This window comes from Mus musculus, chromosome 19 (genome assembly GCF_000001635.26).
Source record: "Mus musculus strain C57BL/6J chromosome 19, GRCm38.p6 C57BL/6J".
Lineage (NCBI taxonomy): Eukaryota > Metazoa > Chordata > Mammalia > Rodentia > Muridae > Mus > Mus musculus.
Genome location: NC_000085.6, coordinates 7,857,232 through 7,876,330, shown reverse-complemented (window position 1 = coordinate 7,876,330; position 19,099 = coordinate 7,857,232). Strand labels below are relative to the sequence as shown.

At 40.0% G+C, this 19,099-nt stretch overlaps 1 protein-coding gene across 5 annotated transcripts in view; it reads left to right on the top strand.

Moving 5' to 3' along the window:
* The window catches only part of Slc22a27 (solute carrier family 22, member 27), a 102,130-nt gene extending 90,187 nt beyond the window's left edge, over positions 1-11,943 (top strand). For 2 of the 5 annotated variants that reach the window (NM_001361980.1, NM_134256.1), the window contains 3 exons: positions 9,340-9,448; positions 10,386-10,589; positions 11,494-11,943. In NM_001361980.1, coding sequence (NP_001348909.1) covers positions 9,340-9,448; positions 10,386-10,589; positions 11,494-11,554 — 374 coding nt within the window. In that variant the 3' untranslated portion in view covers positions 11,555-11,943. Of the gene's footprint in view, positions 1-9,339; positions 9,449-10,385; positions 10,590-11,493 lie in introns of those variants that run through there. The other 3 variants (XM_006526728.2, XM_017318076.2, XM_017318077.2) reach the window with 2 other exon arrangements.
* Positions 11,944-19,099: the final 7,156 nt, after the last annotated feature.

The window sequence follows — 19,099 nt, the reverse complement described above, 5'->3', positions numbered from 1 at the left end:
ACTACAGAAGCTAACTGCATCTGGGACAGGCAAGAGCCACAGAGCTTCTGAGGCAGCGCCATTTTCAGGCTCCAGACATCCAGCCACCTTCCCGTCCAGAGGACAGGTGTCCACCCAGCCCGGGAGGCTTTTGCCTCAGGATTGGCAAGAACGATTTTGGTTCCGGGACTCCACAGAAAGTAGTCTGCACAGGTGAGAGTGTGAACTACAGAAGCCAACAGCTTCTGGGACAGGCGAGAGCCACAGGGCTTCTGAGGCAGCACCATTTTCAGGCTCCAGACATCCGGCCAGAGAACAGGTGTCTGCCTAGCCCGGGAGGCCTTTGCCTCAGGATCCATGGGAGCCATCTTGATTCCGGGACTCCGCAGAAAGTAGTCTGCACAGGTGAGAGTGTGGACTACTGAAACTAACAGCTTCTGTGACAGGCCAAAGCAACACAGGTTCTGGGAAAGGTCCTGTTTTGGGCCTTCATCTTCGGCCAGGAGGAGGTCCAAATGCCAGATAATTGTGCACCTTCCCTGTAAGAGGAGAGCTTGCCTGCAGAGACTGCTCTGACCACTGAAACTCAGAGGAGAGATCTAGTCTCCCAGGTCTGCTGATAGAGGAACAATCTCTAAACAGAGACAATTATAACAACTAACTCCAGAGATTACCAGATGTTGAAAGGTAAATGTAGGAATCTTACTAACAGAAACCAAGACCACTCACCATCATCAGAACCCAGCACTCCCACTTCACCCAGTCCAGAGCACCCCAACACACCCGAAAAGTTGGAGCTGAGATGAAAGGATGGACCAACTAGAGACTGCCATACCCGGGGATCCATTCCATAATCAGCCTCCATACACTAGCAAGATTTTGCTGAAAGAACACTGATATAGCTGTCTCATGTGAGGCTATGCCGGGGCCTAGCAAACACAGGCGTGGATGCTCATAGTCAGCTATTGGATGGATCACAGGGCCCCCAATGGTGGAGGTAGAGAAAATACTCAAGGAGCTAAAGGGATCTGCAATCCTATAGCGGAAACAACAATATGAACTAACCAGTACCCTCCCGGAGCTCGTGTCTCTAGCTGCATATGAATCAGAAGATGGCCTAGTCGGCCATCAGTGGAAGGAAAGGCCCATTGTTCATGCAAACTTTATATGCCTCAGTACAGAGGGATGACAGGGCCAAGAAGTGGGAGTGGGTGGGTGGGGGAGTTGGTGGGGGAGCATGTGGGGGACTTTTGGGGTAGCATTGGAAAGGTAAATAAAATAAATACCCAATTAAAAATGGGATACAAAGCTAAACAAAGCATTCTCAACTAAGGAATAACAAATAGCTGAGAAGTACCTAAAGAAATGTTCAACATCCTTAGTCATCAGGGAAATGCAAATCAAAACAATCCTGAGATTCCACCTCACACCAGCCAGAATGGCAGATCAAAAACAAAGGTGACAGCAGATGCTGGTGAGAATGTAGAGAAAGAGGAGCACTCATTCATTGTTGGTTCTACTGCAAGCTGGTACAACCACTCTGGAAATTAGTCTGGAGGTTCCTCAGAATACTGTACTTAGTACTACCTGAGGATCAGCAATACCACTTGTGGGCATATATCCAAAAGATACTCCAAAATATAACAAGGACACATTCTTTACTATGTTCATAGCATCCTTATTTACAGTAGCCTGAAGCTGGAAACTATCTAGATGTCCTTCAACAGAGAAATTTATACAAAAAATGTGGTAAATTTACACAATGGATTACTACTCAGCTATTAAAAAGTATAAATTCATAAAATTCTTAGACAAATGGATCAAAGAAGAAATATCATCTTGAGTAAGATAACTCAGTCACAAAAGAATATACATGGCATGCACTATTGATAAGTGGATATTAGCCCAGAAGTTCCAAATACCCAAGATACAATTCACAGCTTCATGTGAAGCTCAAGAAGAAGGAAGACCAAAGTGTTGATGCTTCAGGTCTTAAGGGGAAACAAAATACTCACAAGAGAAAATATGGAGAAAAAGTGTGGAGCAGAGACTGAAGGAAAGGCCATCCAGAGATGTCCCACCTGGAGGTTCATCCCATGTACAAACACCAAAACTAGACACTATTGCAGATTCCAGGAACTGCTTACTGACAGGAGCCTTATATAGCTGTCTCCTGAGAGGTTCTTTCAGAGCCTGGCAAATACAGAGGCAGATGCTTGCAGCTAACCATGCTATGGATCATGGGGTCCCCAATGGAGGAGTTTTAGAAAGGACTGGAGGAGCTGAAGGGGTTTGAAATCCATAGGAAGAACAACAATATCAACCAGAGCCCCCAGAGCTCCCCGGAATTAAACCACCAACCAAAGGGTACACACGGAGGGTCCAATGTTTCCAGCTGCCTGTATATCAGAGGATGGCCTTGTTGGACATCAATGGGAAGAAAGGCCCTTGGTCCTGGGAAGGCTCAATGCCCCAATGTAGGGGAATGTCAGGCTGGGTGGGTGGGTGAGCACCTTCATAAAAGCAGGGGGAGAGAGGATGGGGTAGGGAGTTTCTGGAGAGGAATCAAGGAAAGGGGGTAACACTTGAACTGTAAATAAATATCTAATTTAGAAAAAAAACAGTTTCACAAAAACTTCAAACACTAGAATGTGCTGAGTGGTATGGTTGTTTGAAGAAGAATGCCCCCCATAAACTCATTTATTGGAATACTTAGTACCAGGGTGCAAAACTTTTTGGAATGATTCGAAGCATTATACGATGTGGCTTTTGTCATTGAGGTGTGTCACTGCAGGGTGGGAATTATGTCAGAAGCCCATGCCAAGCCCAACATCCCTCAGCCTTGGATTAGGATGAAGCTTTTCCCTGTCTCTCTGTACCACACTTGCCTCCTTCCATGCTCCCTGCCACTATGCTTACTGCCATGATGATATTGGACTAAACCTCTGCAACTTCAAGCAAGTCCCCAATTAAATACTTTCTCTCATAAGAGTTGCCTTGGTTGGTCATGATATTACTTCACAAAAATAGACCAGTCACTAAAACAGATACTGGTACCAGGGACTTGGTTGACTACATTTGTGACAGGCTTGACCACACTGTTTATAAAAACAATACTGAAAACATTGAGACTTGGACTACAAAATTGGTTGGATGATTTAAGTTAGGCTTAGTGGGCCATAGTAGTTGAAGAATGGATGACTTTGCTAAGGCTTATTTAAATTGCAGAGGTCAAGCTCAACAGGATTCAAAGTGGAAAATTTCTAGTAACTGGCTAGAGACCATTCTTGTGATTTGGGAAAAAAAAGAATGTTGCTGCTTTTTGTCCCTGTTCTGAAAAGGTGTGCTTCAAAATAAAGAGTTAACTAACTATTATTACATATTTTCCTCAATTACATTTCCAATGCTATCTCAAAAGTCCTCCATACACTCCCCCCCCACTCCCCTACCCACCCATTCCCACTTTTTGGCCCAGGCTTTTCCCTGTACTGGGGCATATAAAGTTTGCATGTCCAAAGGGCCTCTCTTTCCAGTGATGGCCGACTAGGCCATCTTTTTTTTTTTTTTAAAGGAACATTTATTTGTATAGCTTGTGGCAATTTTCTTTTTTTTTTTTTTTTTTTTTTGGTCTCCCCTGCTTTATTTATTGGCAAAAACAGGAACTCAAATGTCTCCCCTGATAAACAGCTGCAGAAAATGTAATTCTTAGTGAATACAGTCCCTGTAGGGGGGACTCAGAGAAAACAAAACAAATCCTTAGACTTAGAAAGTAGAGTTAAAACTGGAAACACATCCATCCGACCCGTGCTCAAGAGACATGGAGGCACAGAGGTTATCTGAGTGTGTATCTGTAGCCCTTCTTCTCAGTCTTGCCACACTAGGCCATCTTTTGATACATATACAGCTAGAGAAAAGAGCTCCAGGGTACTGGTTAGTTCATATTGTTGTTCCACCTATAGGGTTGCAGTTCCATTTAGCTCCTTGGGTACTTTCTCTAGCTCCTCCATTGGGGGCCCTGTGATTCATCTAATAGCTGAGTGTCAGCATCCACTTCTGTGTTTGCTAGGTCCCGGCATATTCTCAGAAGAGACAGCTATATCTGTGTCCTTTCAGCAAAATCTTGCTAGTGTATGCAGTGGTGTAAGTGATTGGAAGCTGATTATGGGATGGATCCCTGGATATGACAATCACCAGATGGTACATCATTTCCTCACAGCTCCAAATTTTGTCTCTGTAACTCCTTCCATGGGTGTTTTGTTCCCAATTCTAAGAAGGGGCAAAATGTCCACACTTTGGTCTTCTTTCTTGAGTTTCATGTGTTTAGCAAATTGTATCTTATATCTTGGGTATCCTAAGTTCCTGGGCTAATATCCACTTATCACTGAGTACATATTGTGTGAGTTCCTTTGTGATTGGGTTACCTCACTCAGGATGATGCCCTCCAGGTCCATCCATTTGCCTAGGAATTTCATAAATTCATTCTTTTTAATAGCTGAGTAGTACTGCATTGTGTAAATGTACCACAGTTTCTGTATCCACTCCTCTGTTGAGGGGCATCTGGGTTCTTTCCAGCTTCTGGATATTATAAATAAGGCTCCTATGAACATAGTGGAGCATGTGTCCTTCTTACCGGTTGAGACATCTTCTGGATATATGCCCAGGACAGATATTGTGGGATCCTCCGGTAGTACTATATCCAATTTTGTGAGGAACCGCCAGACTGATTTCCAGAGTGGTTGTACAAGCTTGCAATCCCACCAGCAATGGAGGAGTGTTCCTCTTTCTCCACATCCTTGCCAGCATCTGCTGTCACCTGAATTTTTGATCCTAGCCATTCTGACTGGTGTGAGGTGGAATCTCAGGGTTGTTTTGATTTGCATTTTCCTGATGATTAAGGATGTTGAACATTTTTTCAGGTGCTTCTCTGCCATTCGGTATTCCTCAGGTGAGAATTCTTTGTACAGCTCTGAGCCCCATTTTTAATGGGGTTATTTGATTTTCTGGAGTCCACCTTCTTGAGTTCTTTTTATATATATTGCATATTAGTCCCCTATCTGATTTAGGATAGGCAAAGATCCTTTCCCAATCAGTTAGTGGTCTTTTTCTCTTATTGACGGTGACTTTTGCCTTGCAGAAGCTTTGCAATTTTATGAGGTCCGATTTGTCGATTCTCGATCTTACAGCACAAGCCATTGCTGTTCTATTCAGGAATTTTCCCCTGTACCCATATCTTTGAGGCTCTTCCCTACTTTCTCCTCTATAAGTTTCAGTGTCTCTGGTTTTATGTGGAGGTCCTAAATCCACTTAGATTTGACCTTAGTACAAGGAGATAGAAATGGATCAATTCACATTCTTCTACATGATAACTGCCAGTTGTGCCAGCACCATTTGTTGAAAATGCTGTCTTTTTTCCACTGGATGGTTTTAGCTCCCTTGTCAAATATCAAGTGACCATAGGTGTGTGGGTTCATTTCTGGATCTTCAATTCTATTCCATTGATCTACTTGTCTATCGCTATACCAGTACCATGCAGTTTTTATCACAATTGCTCTGTAGTACAGTTTTAGGTCAGGCATGGTGATTCCACCAGAGCTTCTTTATCCTTGAGAAGAGTTTTTGCTATTCTAGGTTTTTTGTTATTCCAGATGAATTTGCAGATTACCCTTTCTAATTCATTGAAGAATTGAGTTGGAATTTTGATGGGGATTGCATTGAATCTGTAGATTGCTTTTGGCAAGATAGCCATTTTTACTATATTGATCCTGCCAATCCATGAGCAATGGAGATCTTTCCATCTTCTGAGATCTTCTTTAATTTCTTTCTTCAGAGACTTGAAATTCTTATCATTCAGATCTTTCACTTCCTTAGTTAGATTCATGCCAAGGTATTTTATATTATTTGTGACTATTGAGAAGGGTGTTGTTTCCCTAATTTCTTTCTCAGCCTGTTTATCCTTTGTGTACAGAAAGGCCATTGACTTGTTTGAGTTATTTTTATATCCAGCTACTTCATTGAAGCTGTTTATCAGGCTTAGGTGTTCTCTGGGGGAATTTTTTAGGGTCACTTATATATACTATCATATCATCTGCAAAAAGTGATATTTTGACTTCTTCTTTTCCAATTTTTATCCCCTTGATCTCCTTTTGTTGTCAAATTGCTCTGGCTAGGACTTCAAGTACAATGTTGAATAGGTAGGGAGAGAGTGGACAGCCATGTCTAGTCCCTGATTTTAGTGGGATTGCTTCCAGCTTCTTACCATTTACTTTGATGTTGGCTACTGATTTGCTGTAGATTGCTTTTATCAATCATCCCTGGAATGAAACCTACTTGGTCAGGAGGGATGATTGTTTTGATGTGTTCTTGGATTCGGTTAGCGAGAATTTTATTGAGGATTTTTGCATCAATATTCATAAGGGAAATTGCTCTGAAGTTCTCTATCTTTGTTGGGTCTTTCTGTGGTTTAGGTATCAGAGTAATTGTGGCTTCATAGAATGAGTTGGGTAGGGTACCTTATGTTTCTATTTTGTGGAAATGTTTGTGAAGAACTGGGATTAGATCTTCTTTCAAGGTCTGATAGAACTCTGCACTAAACCCATCTGGACCTGGGCTTTTTTTTTTGTTTCGGAGACTATTATTGACTGCTTCTATTTCTTTAGGGGATATAGGACTGTTTAAATCATTAACCTGATCTTGATTTTACTTTGGTACCTGGTATCTATCTAGAAACTTGTCCATTTCATCCAGGTTCTCCAGTTTTGTTGAGTATAGCCTTTTGTAGAAGGATCTGATGGTGTTTTGGATTACTTCAGGATCAGTAGTTATGTCTCCCTTTTCATTTCTGATTTTGTTAATTAGGATGCTTTTCCTGTGCCCTCTAGTGAGTCTGGCTAAGGGTTTATCTATCTTGTTGATTTTCTCAAAGAACCAGCTCCTCGATTGATTGATTCTTTGAATAGTTCTTTTTTCCACTTGGTTGATTTCACCCCTGAGTTTGATTATTTCCTGTTGTCTACTCCTCTTGGGTGAGTTTGCTGGCCCTTTGAGTTGAAAATCTTCATTCTTATCTACTATTATCCGTAGGTTTTGTCTTCTCATTGTGTCCTGGATTTCCAGAATGTTTTGAGTTAGGATATTTTTGCATTTTGTATTTTCTTTGATTGTTGTGCTGATGTTCTCTATGGAATCTTCTGCACCTGAGATTCTCTCTTCCATCTCTTGTATCCTGTTGCTGATGCTCGCATCTATTCTTCCAGATTTCTTTCCTAGGGTTTCTATCTCCAGTGTTGCCTCACTTTGGGCTTTCTTTATTGTGTCTACTTCCCTTTTTAGGTCTTGGATGGTTTTATTCAATTCCATCACCTGTTTGGTCATGTTTTCCTGCAATTCTTAAAGGGATTTTTGTGCTTCCTCTTTAAGGTCTTCTACCTGTTTAGCACTGTTCTCCTGTATATCTTTAAGTGAGTGATTAAAGTCCTTCTTGATGTCCTCTACCATCATCATGAGATATGCTTTTAAATCTGGGTCTAGCTTTCAGGTGTGTTGGGGTGCCCTGGACTGGGCAAGGTGGGAGTGCTGGGTTCTGGTGATGGTGAGTTGTTTTGGTTTCTGTTAGTAATTTCTTACATTTACCTTTCGCCATCTGGTAATCTCTGGAGTTAGTTGTTATAGTTGTCTCTGGATAGAGATGGTTCTTCTCGTGATTCTGTTAGCTGCTATCAACAGACCTGGGTAAATAGCTCTCTCCTCTGAGTTTCAGTGGTCATAGCACTCTCTAAATGCAAGTTCTCCTCTTACAGGGAAGGTGCACAGATATCTGGTGTTCAAACCTCCCTCCTGGCCGAAGTTAAAGGTCCAAAACAGGACCTGTTCCAGAAGCTGTGTTGCTTCGGCCTGTCACAGAAGCTGTTAGCTTTTGTAGTCCACACTCTTACCTGCACAGACTAGTCTCAGAGGGATCCAGGAAACAAGATGACTCCCCCAGGTGCTCCTGCAAATCCCTCCGAGGCTGGGCAGACTCCTATCCTTTGGCTAGGAAGGTGCCCGGATGTCTGTGGCCCGAAAAGGGGGCTGCCTCAGAAGCTCTGTGGCTCCCACCTGTCCCAAAAGGTGTTAGCTTCTAGGTCCACACTCTCACCTGTGCAGACTACTCACGGTGGAGTCCCAGAACCAAGATGTCTCCCACCGATGCTGAGGCCGGGAGGCTCTGTGGCTCCTGCCTGTCCCAGAAGCTGTTAGCTTCTGAAGTACACACTCTCACCTGTGCAGACTACTTTCGGCAGAATCCCAGAACCAAGATCTCTGTATCCCATTTTTCATAGGGTTATTTGGTTCTCTCGAGTCTAACTTCTTGAATTCTTTGTATATATTGAATATTAGCCCTCTATCAGATGTAGGATTGGTAGATTCATGGAACTTTTGTTTTCAACTAGGTATTTTCTTTATTTACATTTCAAATGTTATCCCCTTTCCTAGTTTCTCCTTTGAAAATCCCCTATCCCCTCCTTGTTTCCCCCTGCCCCTCCCCACTTCACTAACTCACCCACTCTGGCTTCTTGGCCCTGTCATTCCCCTACACTGAGGCACAGAGCCTTCACAGGACCAAGGGCCTCTCCTCCCATTGATGACCTACTAGGCCATCCTCTGCTACATATGCAGCTGGAGCAATGAGTCCCACCATGTGACTCTTTGGCTGGTGGTTTAGTCCCTGGGGGCTCTGGGGGTACTGGTTAGTTCATATTGTATTTTCTCCTATGAGGCTGCAAACTCCATCAGCTCCTTGGGTCCTTTCTCTAGATCTTTCATCATGAGACTTCTAAAATGAAGTTGGACAATAGTTCTAAGAAACTTTCTTTGAAAGGTATCCAGAGTCTGACATTGTCCTAGAAGAAATACTTATTCTTTTTTCTTGAGGAATATGCCATCCCAGCAGTATTGGCCTCCAGGTTTATATGACACTCTTTTATTTTATCCCATATTTAGCATGGATTTCAATGTCCTATGATTCTTTAAGAGTTTATATTCTTTCCTGATTCACCCCATGACAGTATTATATTGTGCATGAAAGACCATTGAGACTCCAGAGAGGAAATATGAAAGTGGATTCCCCCTGGACTCACCACTCTCTGAAATGTGAAGGAATGAACACAATTGTTTAAACGCTTTAATTCTCCACAAATCATCATGAATAAATTAGCCACTTTTCTCAACATACTAGCCATTCTTTTCTCTGTGCTGGTTTTCCTCTCTGTGTTTTATATATGCAAACACCTCTGAGGATGGTATTATCATTTGGAAATTGAGAAATATAAATTATTACAGCCAAGCTGAACTAACCACTACCCTTGGTCTTCCTTTCTCTAGAAATGCAGACCCTGCGTATTATTATGGCCACATTGGCAGAAGGAATTTCTTCTCTGTGTGTGGGTGTTAGTCGTCTTCATACAAATGAGCTACTCCCAACCACACTAAGGTACAAGTTTTAAGTCAATCATAGAATAGACTTCTCTGCTTGTTCTATATAACTAGAGGAATAAAAATAAAGACAGGGAACCTGTCTAGCCAATTACTTGTAAAGAAAATATTTATAACTTTTGTATCCTGGAATTTCACTTTATTTTGGGATAATTAAGTCTACTAAAGCACTACTACTTAGCACCTTATGTAAATATGTGGAATAAATAAATAGGTGTGTTTTATAAACAACAGCATACTCTAAATTTCTTTACATTTGTTATATTTACTTAAGGCAATTTCATACAGGTACAGAATATACTGTTATCATATTTATTTTCATTATTCTTTCTGATCATCTTATTATTTCTACTTAATTAATTCTTCTTTGTAATTGAATGCTCTCATACCCAAACTTTTAAATTGCCATGCAACACAATTAGTTGCTTTGTAACATTATCACAGAGATGTTCTTTCTTTTGATTCAACTCTACCAGTCTCTGATCCACAATTCTGCAGGTCCACTTCTAATGCTCAGTAAACCCTTTTATTTTCATGTCATGTTTATACTTAAACTCTTATTCATCTTGAGATGGGTTCTACCTCTTTTAATAGCTCCTTCCCAGTTTTAGAGCCTATATCCATAGCTCATACGTGTATACACACAATGCTAAAATATAAAATTTACATAAAAGATAAATTATATAGTGTTGCTATTTGTTTCATTGTGTTGCATAAGGAAGTGTCTTCTTCATCTGAATCTGACAAAAAATATGACAAAATGAAACAAATTTGAGAAGGACGAGTAACTTACCAAGATCCTTAAATTTAATTACACTGATTTCTGATAAGTAACAGGTTTTTAGATTTTTTAAAGTATCTGTATGATCCTAAGTCACAAGTTTCAAGTGTGTATTTTTACCAGATTTTTCTATGCATTGTATTTTTGCTCCAAGGGCAACAGCTGTAGGAGTCATTGGGTTCTTTGGTAATAGTGGATCATTCCTATCCCCCCTGTTTATGCTGCTAGCGACATACTATGCCAACATGCCCTGGATCTTCTATGGAGGCTTCTCCATCTTCAACGCGTTTACTGTGTTTCTCCTTCCTGAAACCAAGAATCAGCCTCTTCCTGACTCCACCCATGATGTAGGAAATGAGTGAGTAAAACTTCTCAGTGCCCCTTAGGGGAATTGTTTGCTAATGTGCTGTGCTGAGGGAGGCAAAGCAACATTGAAGGACAGGATCAATTGTGTTAATTTAATAGTAGTTACTACCTTTGATTGGAACGTGTATCTCCTAAATATGTATAAACTAAAATAATTTGGAGTTATTTTAATTGTGGTCAGTATTTTGAATGAGGACAATTTTTTAATCAATTTGTCCTGTAGATTCAGAAGTCCCTAGAGGCTCTCTAAGTCACAAAGTCTACCTATGTTCAAGCCGTGCCAGCACAAATTTACTGGTTTTATTGGCTGGTAATATATATATATATATATATATATATATATATATATATATATATATATCAGACCCAGTTACCTTTCAGCTCAGTGAATGCTGACAAACTGTATAGAAGTAATAGTCTATATATTTGAGTATGCAATGTTCATGAAATAATTTAGGATAAATAAATAACATACAAGACTGCCATAGATGACTATGCATCTAAGTGCTGCATGCTTCTATTCTCTATGACATTACAATCACCTTGGTTTCTCTAGAAATGAAAAGTTCAGGTAGAGAATAATGTAAGTCAATTAATGGATCTTAGCAAGGAAATAATAGAGTATTTTTTAAAACATTTTTTGTATTTCAAATGCTTTCTTACAAAACACATTTGGTAATCCCCTAATGACCAACATAGAAAGTACTAAATCGCACTCACAAATTACCAGAGAATTTATTTTACAATATTTACCAAAATCCTCCAGAAGTAGTCATTGTTACAAAGGTGATGAGTGTAAATAGATTATTCTGAGATGAACCTAGGGACAAACGCATTTTCTCCAGATTTTACTGATTTTGTTTTCATGCTTATGTTTTTTGTTGTTTATGTTCTAGTTGGAAAGAATCAAGAAAAGGAAAGAAGGAGGATCCCATCATTAAAGTCACGAGGTTTTAAGGAACTCCTGGAATTGTCATCTGATCAAAGAATAAGAGAAGAAAATGGTATTCAGAACATGGCGACAATTTTCCCAGGATCATTACTCAGAAGTATTCACTGATATTATCAAAAGTATTAATAACTCAAGATAAAACAGAAAACTGATCACACTGGAATTGCTACAATCGATTACTATATGTTAAATACCTATGAGTAATCACATAGGTAATTTGAAGTATTGGAACGAACATTGAAAGATTTTAAAAGTACATTGAAAAAATCATACTTGACAATTTTTGCAATCATGTACACCTGTTTTGTTTTGAGATGGTATATCTATTCTATTTTTCCACTTCTGTGATATAATACCTGAGGAAATAAAAGGAAGTAATCCTTTTTCCCCCAAATCCACATCACTAGCTTCAGTTTATGGTTACTAGGAAACACTTCAGCTTTAGTGTTAAACAGTAGTATGGTAGGAGAATGGTTATTTCATACTGACAAGGAAGATAAAGGGGGGAGGGGAAAAGAAAGAGGGAGGTTAGGAGGGAGAGAGAGGAAGGGAGAGAGAGGGTGCAGGGAGAGAGAGAGGAAGGGAGAGGGCGAGATTGAAAGAAAGAAAACACACAAGAGAAGGAAGAAAAAGAAGAAAAAGGGGCAACATTGGAGAAAAGTAACTGGATATGGCCAAGAACAAAGTAGAATCCTGGAAGCAATGCTTCCCCAAATGGTTGCATCAAAGTAATGCTCCAACCTGCCCCTGCTCAAATTTTCTGTTTCCCTGTAATAACAACAAATGGAGGGGACCAGTTCTTCAGTAGAGGAAACTTTTAGAGTCACTTAAATCCAAGTTATAACAAGAAGATTGACTACATTTTATTATTTTTGGTACTTTTCTCATTTTTTTTATTTATACAATTTTCTATTAGATATTTTCTTCATTTACAATATAAATACTATCCCAAAAGTCCCTTATACCCTCCCCGCACCCTCCTGTCCAACCCACCCACATCTGCTTCCTGGTCCTGGTATTCCCCTGTATTGGGGCATATAATCTTTGCAAGACTAAGGGCCTCTCCTCCCAATGATGGCTGATTAGGCCATCTTCTGCTACATATGCAACTAGAGACACGAACTCAGGGAATACTGATTAGTTCATATTGCTGTTCCTCCTATAGGGTTACAGACCCCTTCAGCTCCTTGGGTACTTTCTCTAGCTCCTCCATTATGGGCCATGTGTTCCATCCAATAGACGACTCTGAGCATCCACTTCTGTATTTGCCAGGCCCTTTCATAGCCTCACAAGAGTCAGCTATATCAGGGTCCTGGATAGACTACATTTTAAAGACTGCTGTTCAGCACTATGGAGAACAGTGCAAAGATTGCATAGGTCTAAACAAAAGAATATGCATAATGAAGATACAGGACAAAGCAAAGGATAGGTGATAACTGGCTTATAAAGTAGCACAATTATATTAACAGTACCAAGCCAATACACTGACAGCAGTGATACATTCTTTAATCTGTTCATTTGTTTGTATAACCTGGATTGCTGATAGAGTCCAGGAATAGAGAAAGAGTGCACTGTGAGTGGGTGAGGAAAAGACTGCTTAATGCAAGGGGATCATAGAACAAAGTTAATGTGAAAAGGAAGAGAAACAATATGGTGGGAGCAGAAAGCAGTGGGTGAATGGAATGGTGGATAAAACAGAGTGGCGATGAGGAAGAATCAGTAACAGTAAGCATCTTTAAATAAGTTATTTTAAAACACTACTGTTTTCAGATGTATATTTCATATATATAACACATACATATATACACACACATATTAATATATATGAAAACTGGAATTAGCACATGTGGGGTGGGAAGAAAAAATGTTTCTCCCAAAAATTGCGGATTATAAAACAAAAATTTAATTGTAAACATGGGATAACTCAACTAAAATCATTAATCTCAATCAATTCAAGATTAACACCCCTTCCATTCACATATGCACCCTGGAGCTGATTCTGTGCTCCAGCCTTCACCCTGCCCATGCTCGGAGACAATTTGAGAGAAAGGAGTTCTGACATCCCCAGGTTCACAGGTGACTCTCCCACCACTGCCCCAATACATGGCCTAACTGTGACTCCCCACCCCCTCCCCAGGGCCCATAGGATTCAAGACCTCTAGTCCTGCTGGAGACACAATTTCCTTCTGGTTTGCACCTGTACTTGGGATCAGATTCTGTACTTAAGCTCCTATTCCCACCCCTTCCACACCCAGAGACAGTTGACATCCAGGACTTCTGACACAGCCATGCTACAGATCAAGTTCTCCATATGCCCTACCATACACAGTGACAGCCTGATCCAAGAAAGCCTGACATTAACTAGGCTCACAGGAGGGAAAGGCTCAAGTAAGAGGCAGCAAGAATTGTTAACAACAGACATAACCAAATGGTGAGAGACAAGTACAAGAAGATAAGCAATAGAAATTAATGCTACTTGACATCAGAACCCAGTTCTTCCACCAGAGCAAGCCCTGCATACCCAAACATACCTGAAAAGCAGGATGGTGATCTAAAACCCAATCTTATGAGGAATTAAGTAAGACTTTAACTAGGACCTTCAGTAGGACAAAAATAAATCTCTTAAAGAATTTCAGCAGAACATGGGTAAATAAGTAGCCTATAAAGAGGAAACACATAAATCTCTTTAAGAAACACATGTAAACACAATCAAACAGGTGAAGAGATTGAACGAAACCATCCAGGATCAAAAAGATGGAAATAGAAACAACAAAGAAAATACGAGTGGAGAAAACCCTGGAACTGGAAAATCTAAGAAAGAGATCAGGTGTCAAAGAAGATCAAATCTAAGAATAATAGGTATAAAAGAGAGTGAAGATTCCCAACTCAAAGGGCCAGTAAACATCTTCAACAAAATTATAGAAGAAAACTTCCATAATCTAAAGAAAGAGATGGCCATAACCATACAAGAAGCCTAAGAACACCAAATAGATTGGACCAGAAAAGAAAATTTTCCCATTACATACTAAGCCAAACACTAAATGCATAGATCATAGAAAGAATATTAAAAGCAGTAAAGGGAAAAGGTCAAGTAACATATAAAGGCAGACTTGTTGTAATTACACCAGACTTCTCAACAGAGACTCTAAAAGACAGATGATATTAGACAGATGCCACACAGACTCTAAGAGAACACCAATACCAGTCTAGGCTACTCTACCCAGCAAACCCCTCAATTACCATACATGGAGAATCTAAAATATTCCATGACAAAACCAAATTTCAACAGTATCTTCCCACTAATCCAGGCCTACAGAGGATAATAAAAGGGAAACTTCAACACAAGGAGGGAAACTATGCTCTAGAAAAAGCAAGAAAGCCTCTGAGACTAGTCTGCACAGGTGAGAGTGTGGACTACAGAAGCTGACAGCTTCTGGGACAGGCAGAAGCAACACAGCTTCTGATGCAGACCCCATTTCGGGCTCCAGACAATCGGACACCTTCCCTGCCAGAGGAGAGGTGTCTGCCCCGCCCGGGAGGGCTTTGTCAGAGCACCTGGGGGAGGCATCTTGGTTCCCGGATCCCTCTGAAACTATTCTGCACAGATGAGAGTGTGGACTACAGAAGATAACAGCTTCTGGGACAGGCCCTGTTTCAGGCCTTCGTCGCCTGCCCGGAGGCAGGTCCAAACGCCAGATATCTGTGCACCTTCCCTGCAAGAAGAGAGCTTGCCTGCACAGAGTGCTCTGACCACTGAAACTCAGGAGAGAGCTAGTCTCCTAAGTCTGCTAATAGAGGCTAGCAGAATCAAGAGACAAAAAAGCTCTAAACAGAGACAACTATAACAACTAACTCCAGAGATTACCAGATGCCAAAAGGCAAACATGAGAATCTTACTAAAAAAAAAAAACAAGACTACTCAACATCATCAGAACAATACCCAAAAAGCTAGACCCGGATTTAAAAGCATATCTCATGATGATGGTAGAGGACATCAAGAAAGACTTTAATAACTCACTTAAATAAATACAGCAGAACACTGCTAGAGAGTAACAAGTCCTTAAAGAAAAACAGGAAAACACATCCAAACAGGTGATGGAAATGAACAGAACCATACTAGACCTAAAAAGGGAAGTAGACACAATAAAGAAAACCCAAAGTGAGGCAACACTGGAGATAGAAACCCTAGGAAAGAAATCTGGAACCATAAATGTGAGCATCAGCAACAGAATACAAGAGATGGAAGAGAGAATCTCAGGTGCAGAAGATTTCATAAAAAACATGGGCACAACAATCAAAGAAAATGAAAAATGCAAAAAGATCCTAACTCAAAACATCCAAGAAATCCAGGACACAATGAGAAGACCAAATCTATGGATAAAGGAGTAGATGAGAATGATTATTTTCAACGTAAAGGGCCAGAAAATATCTTCAACAAAATTATAGAAGGAAACTTCCCCAACCTAAAGAAAGAGATGCCCATGGATGTGAGGAGCCGCCCTCACGGTCGCCGTTACAAGATGGCACTGACATCCGTTGCTCGTAGTAAAATGTGCACAGGCGTCAGGGTATCTTTCCATTACCTGAGCCCTGCCTCTCTCGTGGCGTCATCTGGCTGAAGGTGGGCAGTCAATCCCGGTGGTGCACGTCTCCAACCGTACTTCTAACTGTACTTCACAACCTATAAAAGGGAAGGGTTTTCTGCTCTCTGGTTCTCCTCTCCTGAAGCTGATCATCTATCTCTTGAGATGTATTAAAGCTTTACTGCAGAAGGATCCGAGTGGCCTGCGTGCGTTTTGCTGGTGAGATGGTAAAGTGGGTCACATGGACATACAAGAAGCCTACAGAACTCCAAATAGACTGGACCAGAAAAGAAATTCCTCCCAACACATAATTATCAGAACAACAAATGCACTAAAGAAAGATAGAATATTAAAAGCAGTAAGGGGAAAAGGTCAAGTAACATTTAAAGGCAGGCCTATCATAATTACACCAGACTTCTCACCAGACACTATGAAAGCCAGAAGACCCTGGACATATGTTATAAAGACCCTAAGAGAACACAAATGCCAGCCCAGGTTACTATACCCAGCAAAACTCTCAATTACCATAGATGGAGAAACCAAGGTATTCCATGATAAAACAAAATTCACACAATGCCTTTCCACTTTTGAATCCAGCCCTTCAGAGGAAAATAAAGGGAAAACACCAAAACAAGGATGGAAACTACACCCTAGAAAAAGCAAGAAGGTAATCCTTCAACAAATCTAAAAAAAGACAGCCGCAAAAACACAATCCCAACTTTAACAACAAAAATAACAGGAAGCAAAAATTGCTTTTCTTTAATTTCTCTTAACATCAGTGGACTTAATTCCCCGATAAAAAGACATAGACTAACAGACTGGCTACACAAAGACGACCCAACATTTTGCTGCTTACAGGAAACCCACCTCAGGGAAAAAGACATATACTATCTCATAGTAAAAGGCTGGAAAACAATTTTCTAAGCAAATGGTCCCAAGAAACAAGCTATAATAGCCATTATAATATCAAATAAAATTTACTTTCAACCTAAAGTTATAAAAAAGACAAGGAAGGGACACTTGATACCCATCAAAGGTAAAATCCACCAAGATGAACTCTAAATTCTGAATATTTTGCTCCAAATGCAAGAACAGCCATATTCACTAAAGAAACTTTAGAAAAGCTCAAAGCAGCATTGCACCTCACAAATAATAGTGGGAGACTTCAACACCCTACTCTCACCAATGGACAGATCCTGGAAACAAAAACTAAACAGAGACACATGAACACGAACAGAATTTATGAAACAAATAGATTTAATAGATATCTACAGAACATTTTATCCTAAAACAAAAGGATATACCCTCTTCTCAGCACCCCATGGTACCTCCTCCAAAATTCATCATATAATGGGTCACAAAAAAAGGCCTTAACAGATACAAAAATGTTAATATTATCCCATGCATCCTATCAGATCACCACAGACAAAGGCTGATTCTCAATAACAGCATAAGTAAAAGAAAGCCAACATTCACTTGGAAACTGAACAACAATCTACTCAGTGATACCTTGGCAAAGGATGAAATAAAGAAAGAAATTAAAGATTTTTCAGAGTTTAATGAAAATGAAGCCACAACATACCCAAATTTATGGGACACCATGAAAGCAGTCCTAAGAAGAAAACTCATAGCACTGAGTGCCTCCCAAAAGAAACTAGAGAGTGCATACACTAGCAGCCTGACAGCACATCTAGAAGCTCTAGAACTAAAGGAAGCAAATTCACCCAAGAGGAGTAGACGGCAGGAAATAATCAAAGTCAAGGCTGAAATCAACCAAGTGGAAACAAAAAGAACTATTCAAGGAATCAACCAAACAAGAAGCTGGTTCTTTGAGAAAATCAACAAGATAGATAAACCCTTAGCCAGACTAACTACAGGGCACAGGAACAGTATCCTAATTAACAAAATCAGAAATGAAATAGGAGACATAACAACAGAACCTTAGGAAATCCAAAACATCATCAGATCATACTACAAAAGGCCATACTCAACAAAACTGGAAAACCTGGATGAAATGGACAATGTCCTAGACAGATACCAGGTACCAAAGTTAAATCAGGATCACATTGGCGATCTAAACAGTCCCATTTCCCCTAAAGAAATAGAAGCAGTCATCAATAGTCATCCATCATGACCAAGTAGGCTTAATTCCAAGGATGCACTATATAATCCACTATATAAACAAACTCAAAGATAAAAAACAACATGATCATCTCATTAGATGCTGACAAAGTATTTGACAAAATACAACAACCCTTCGTGATAAAAGTCATGGAAAGATTAGGAATTCAATGCTCAGACCTAAACATGATAAAAGCAATATACAGCAAACCAGTAGCCGACATCAAACTAAATAGAGAGAAACTCGAAGGAATCCCACTAAAATCAGGGACTAGACAAGGCTGCCCACTTTTTCCCTACCTATTCAATATAGTACTTGAAGTCCTAGCCAGAGCAATTAGACAACAAAAGGAGATCAATGAGATGCAAGTTAGAAAGAAAGAAGTCAAAATATCACTATTTGCAGATGAAATAACAGTATAAATAAGTGACCCAAAAAGTTACATCAGAGAATTCCTAAACCTGATAAACAGCTTTAGTGCAGTAGCTGGATATAAAATTAACTCAAACAAATCAATGGCCTTTCTCTACACAAAGGATAAACAGGCTGAGAAATAAATTAGGGAAATAACACCCTTCACAAGGTCACATATATAAAAAATACCTTGGTGTGACTCTAACTAATGAAGTGAAAGATCTGTATGATAAGAACTTCAAGTCTCTGAAGAAAGAAATTGAAGAAGATCTCAGAAGATGGAAAGATTTCCCATGCTCATGGACCGGTAGGATCAATATAGTAAAGAAGGCTATCCTGCTGAAAGCAATCTACAGATTCAATGCAATCCCCATTGAAATCCCAACTCAATTCTTCACTGAGTTAGAAAGGGTAATTTGCAAATTCATCTG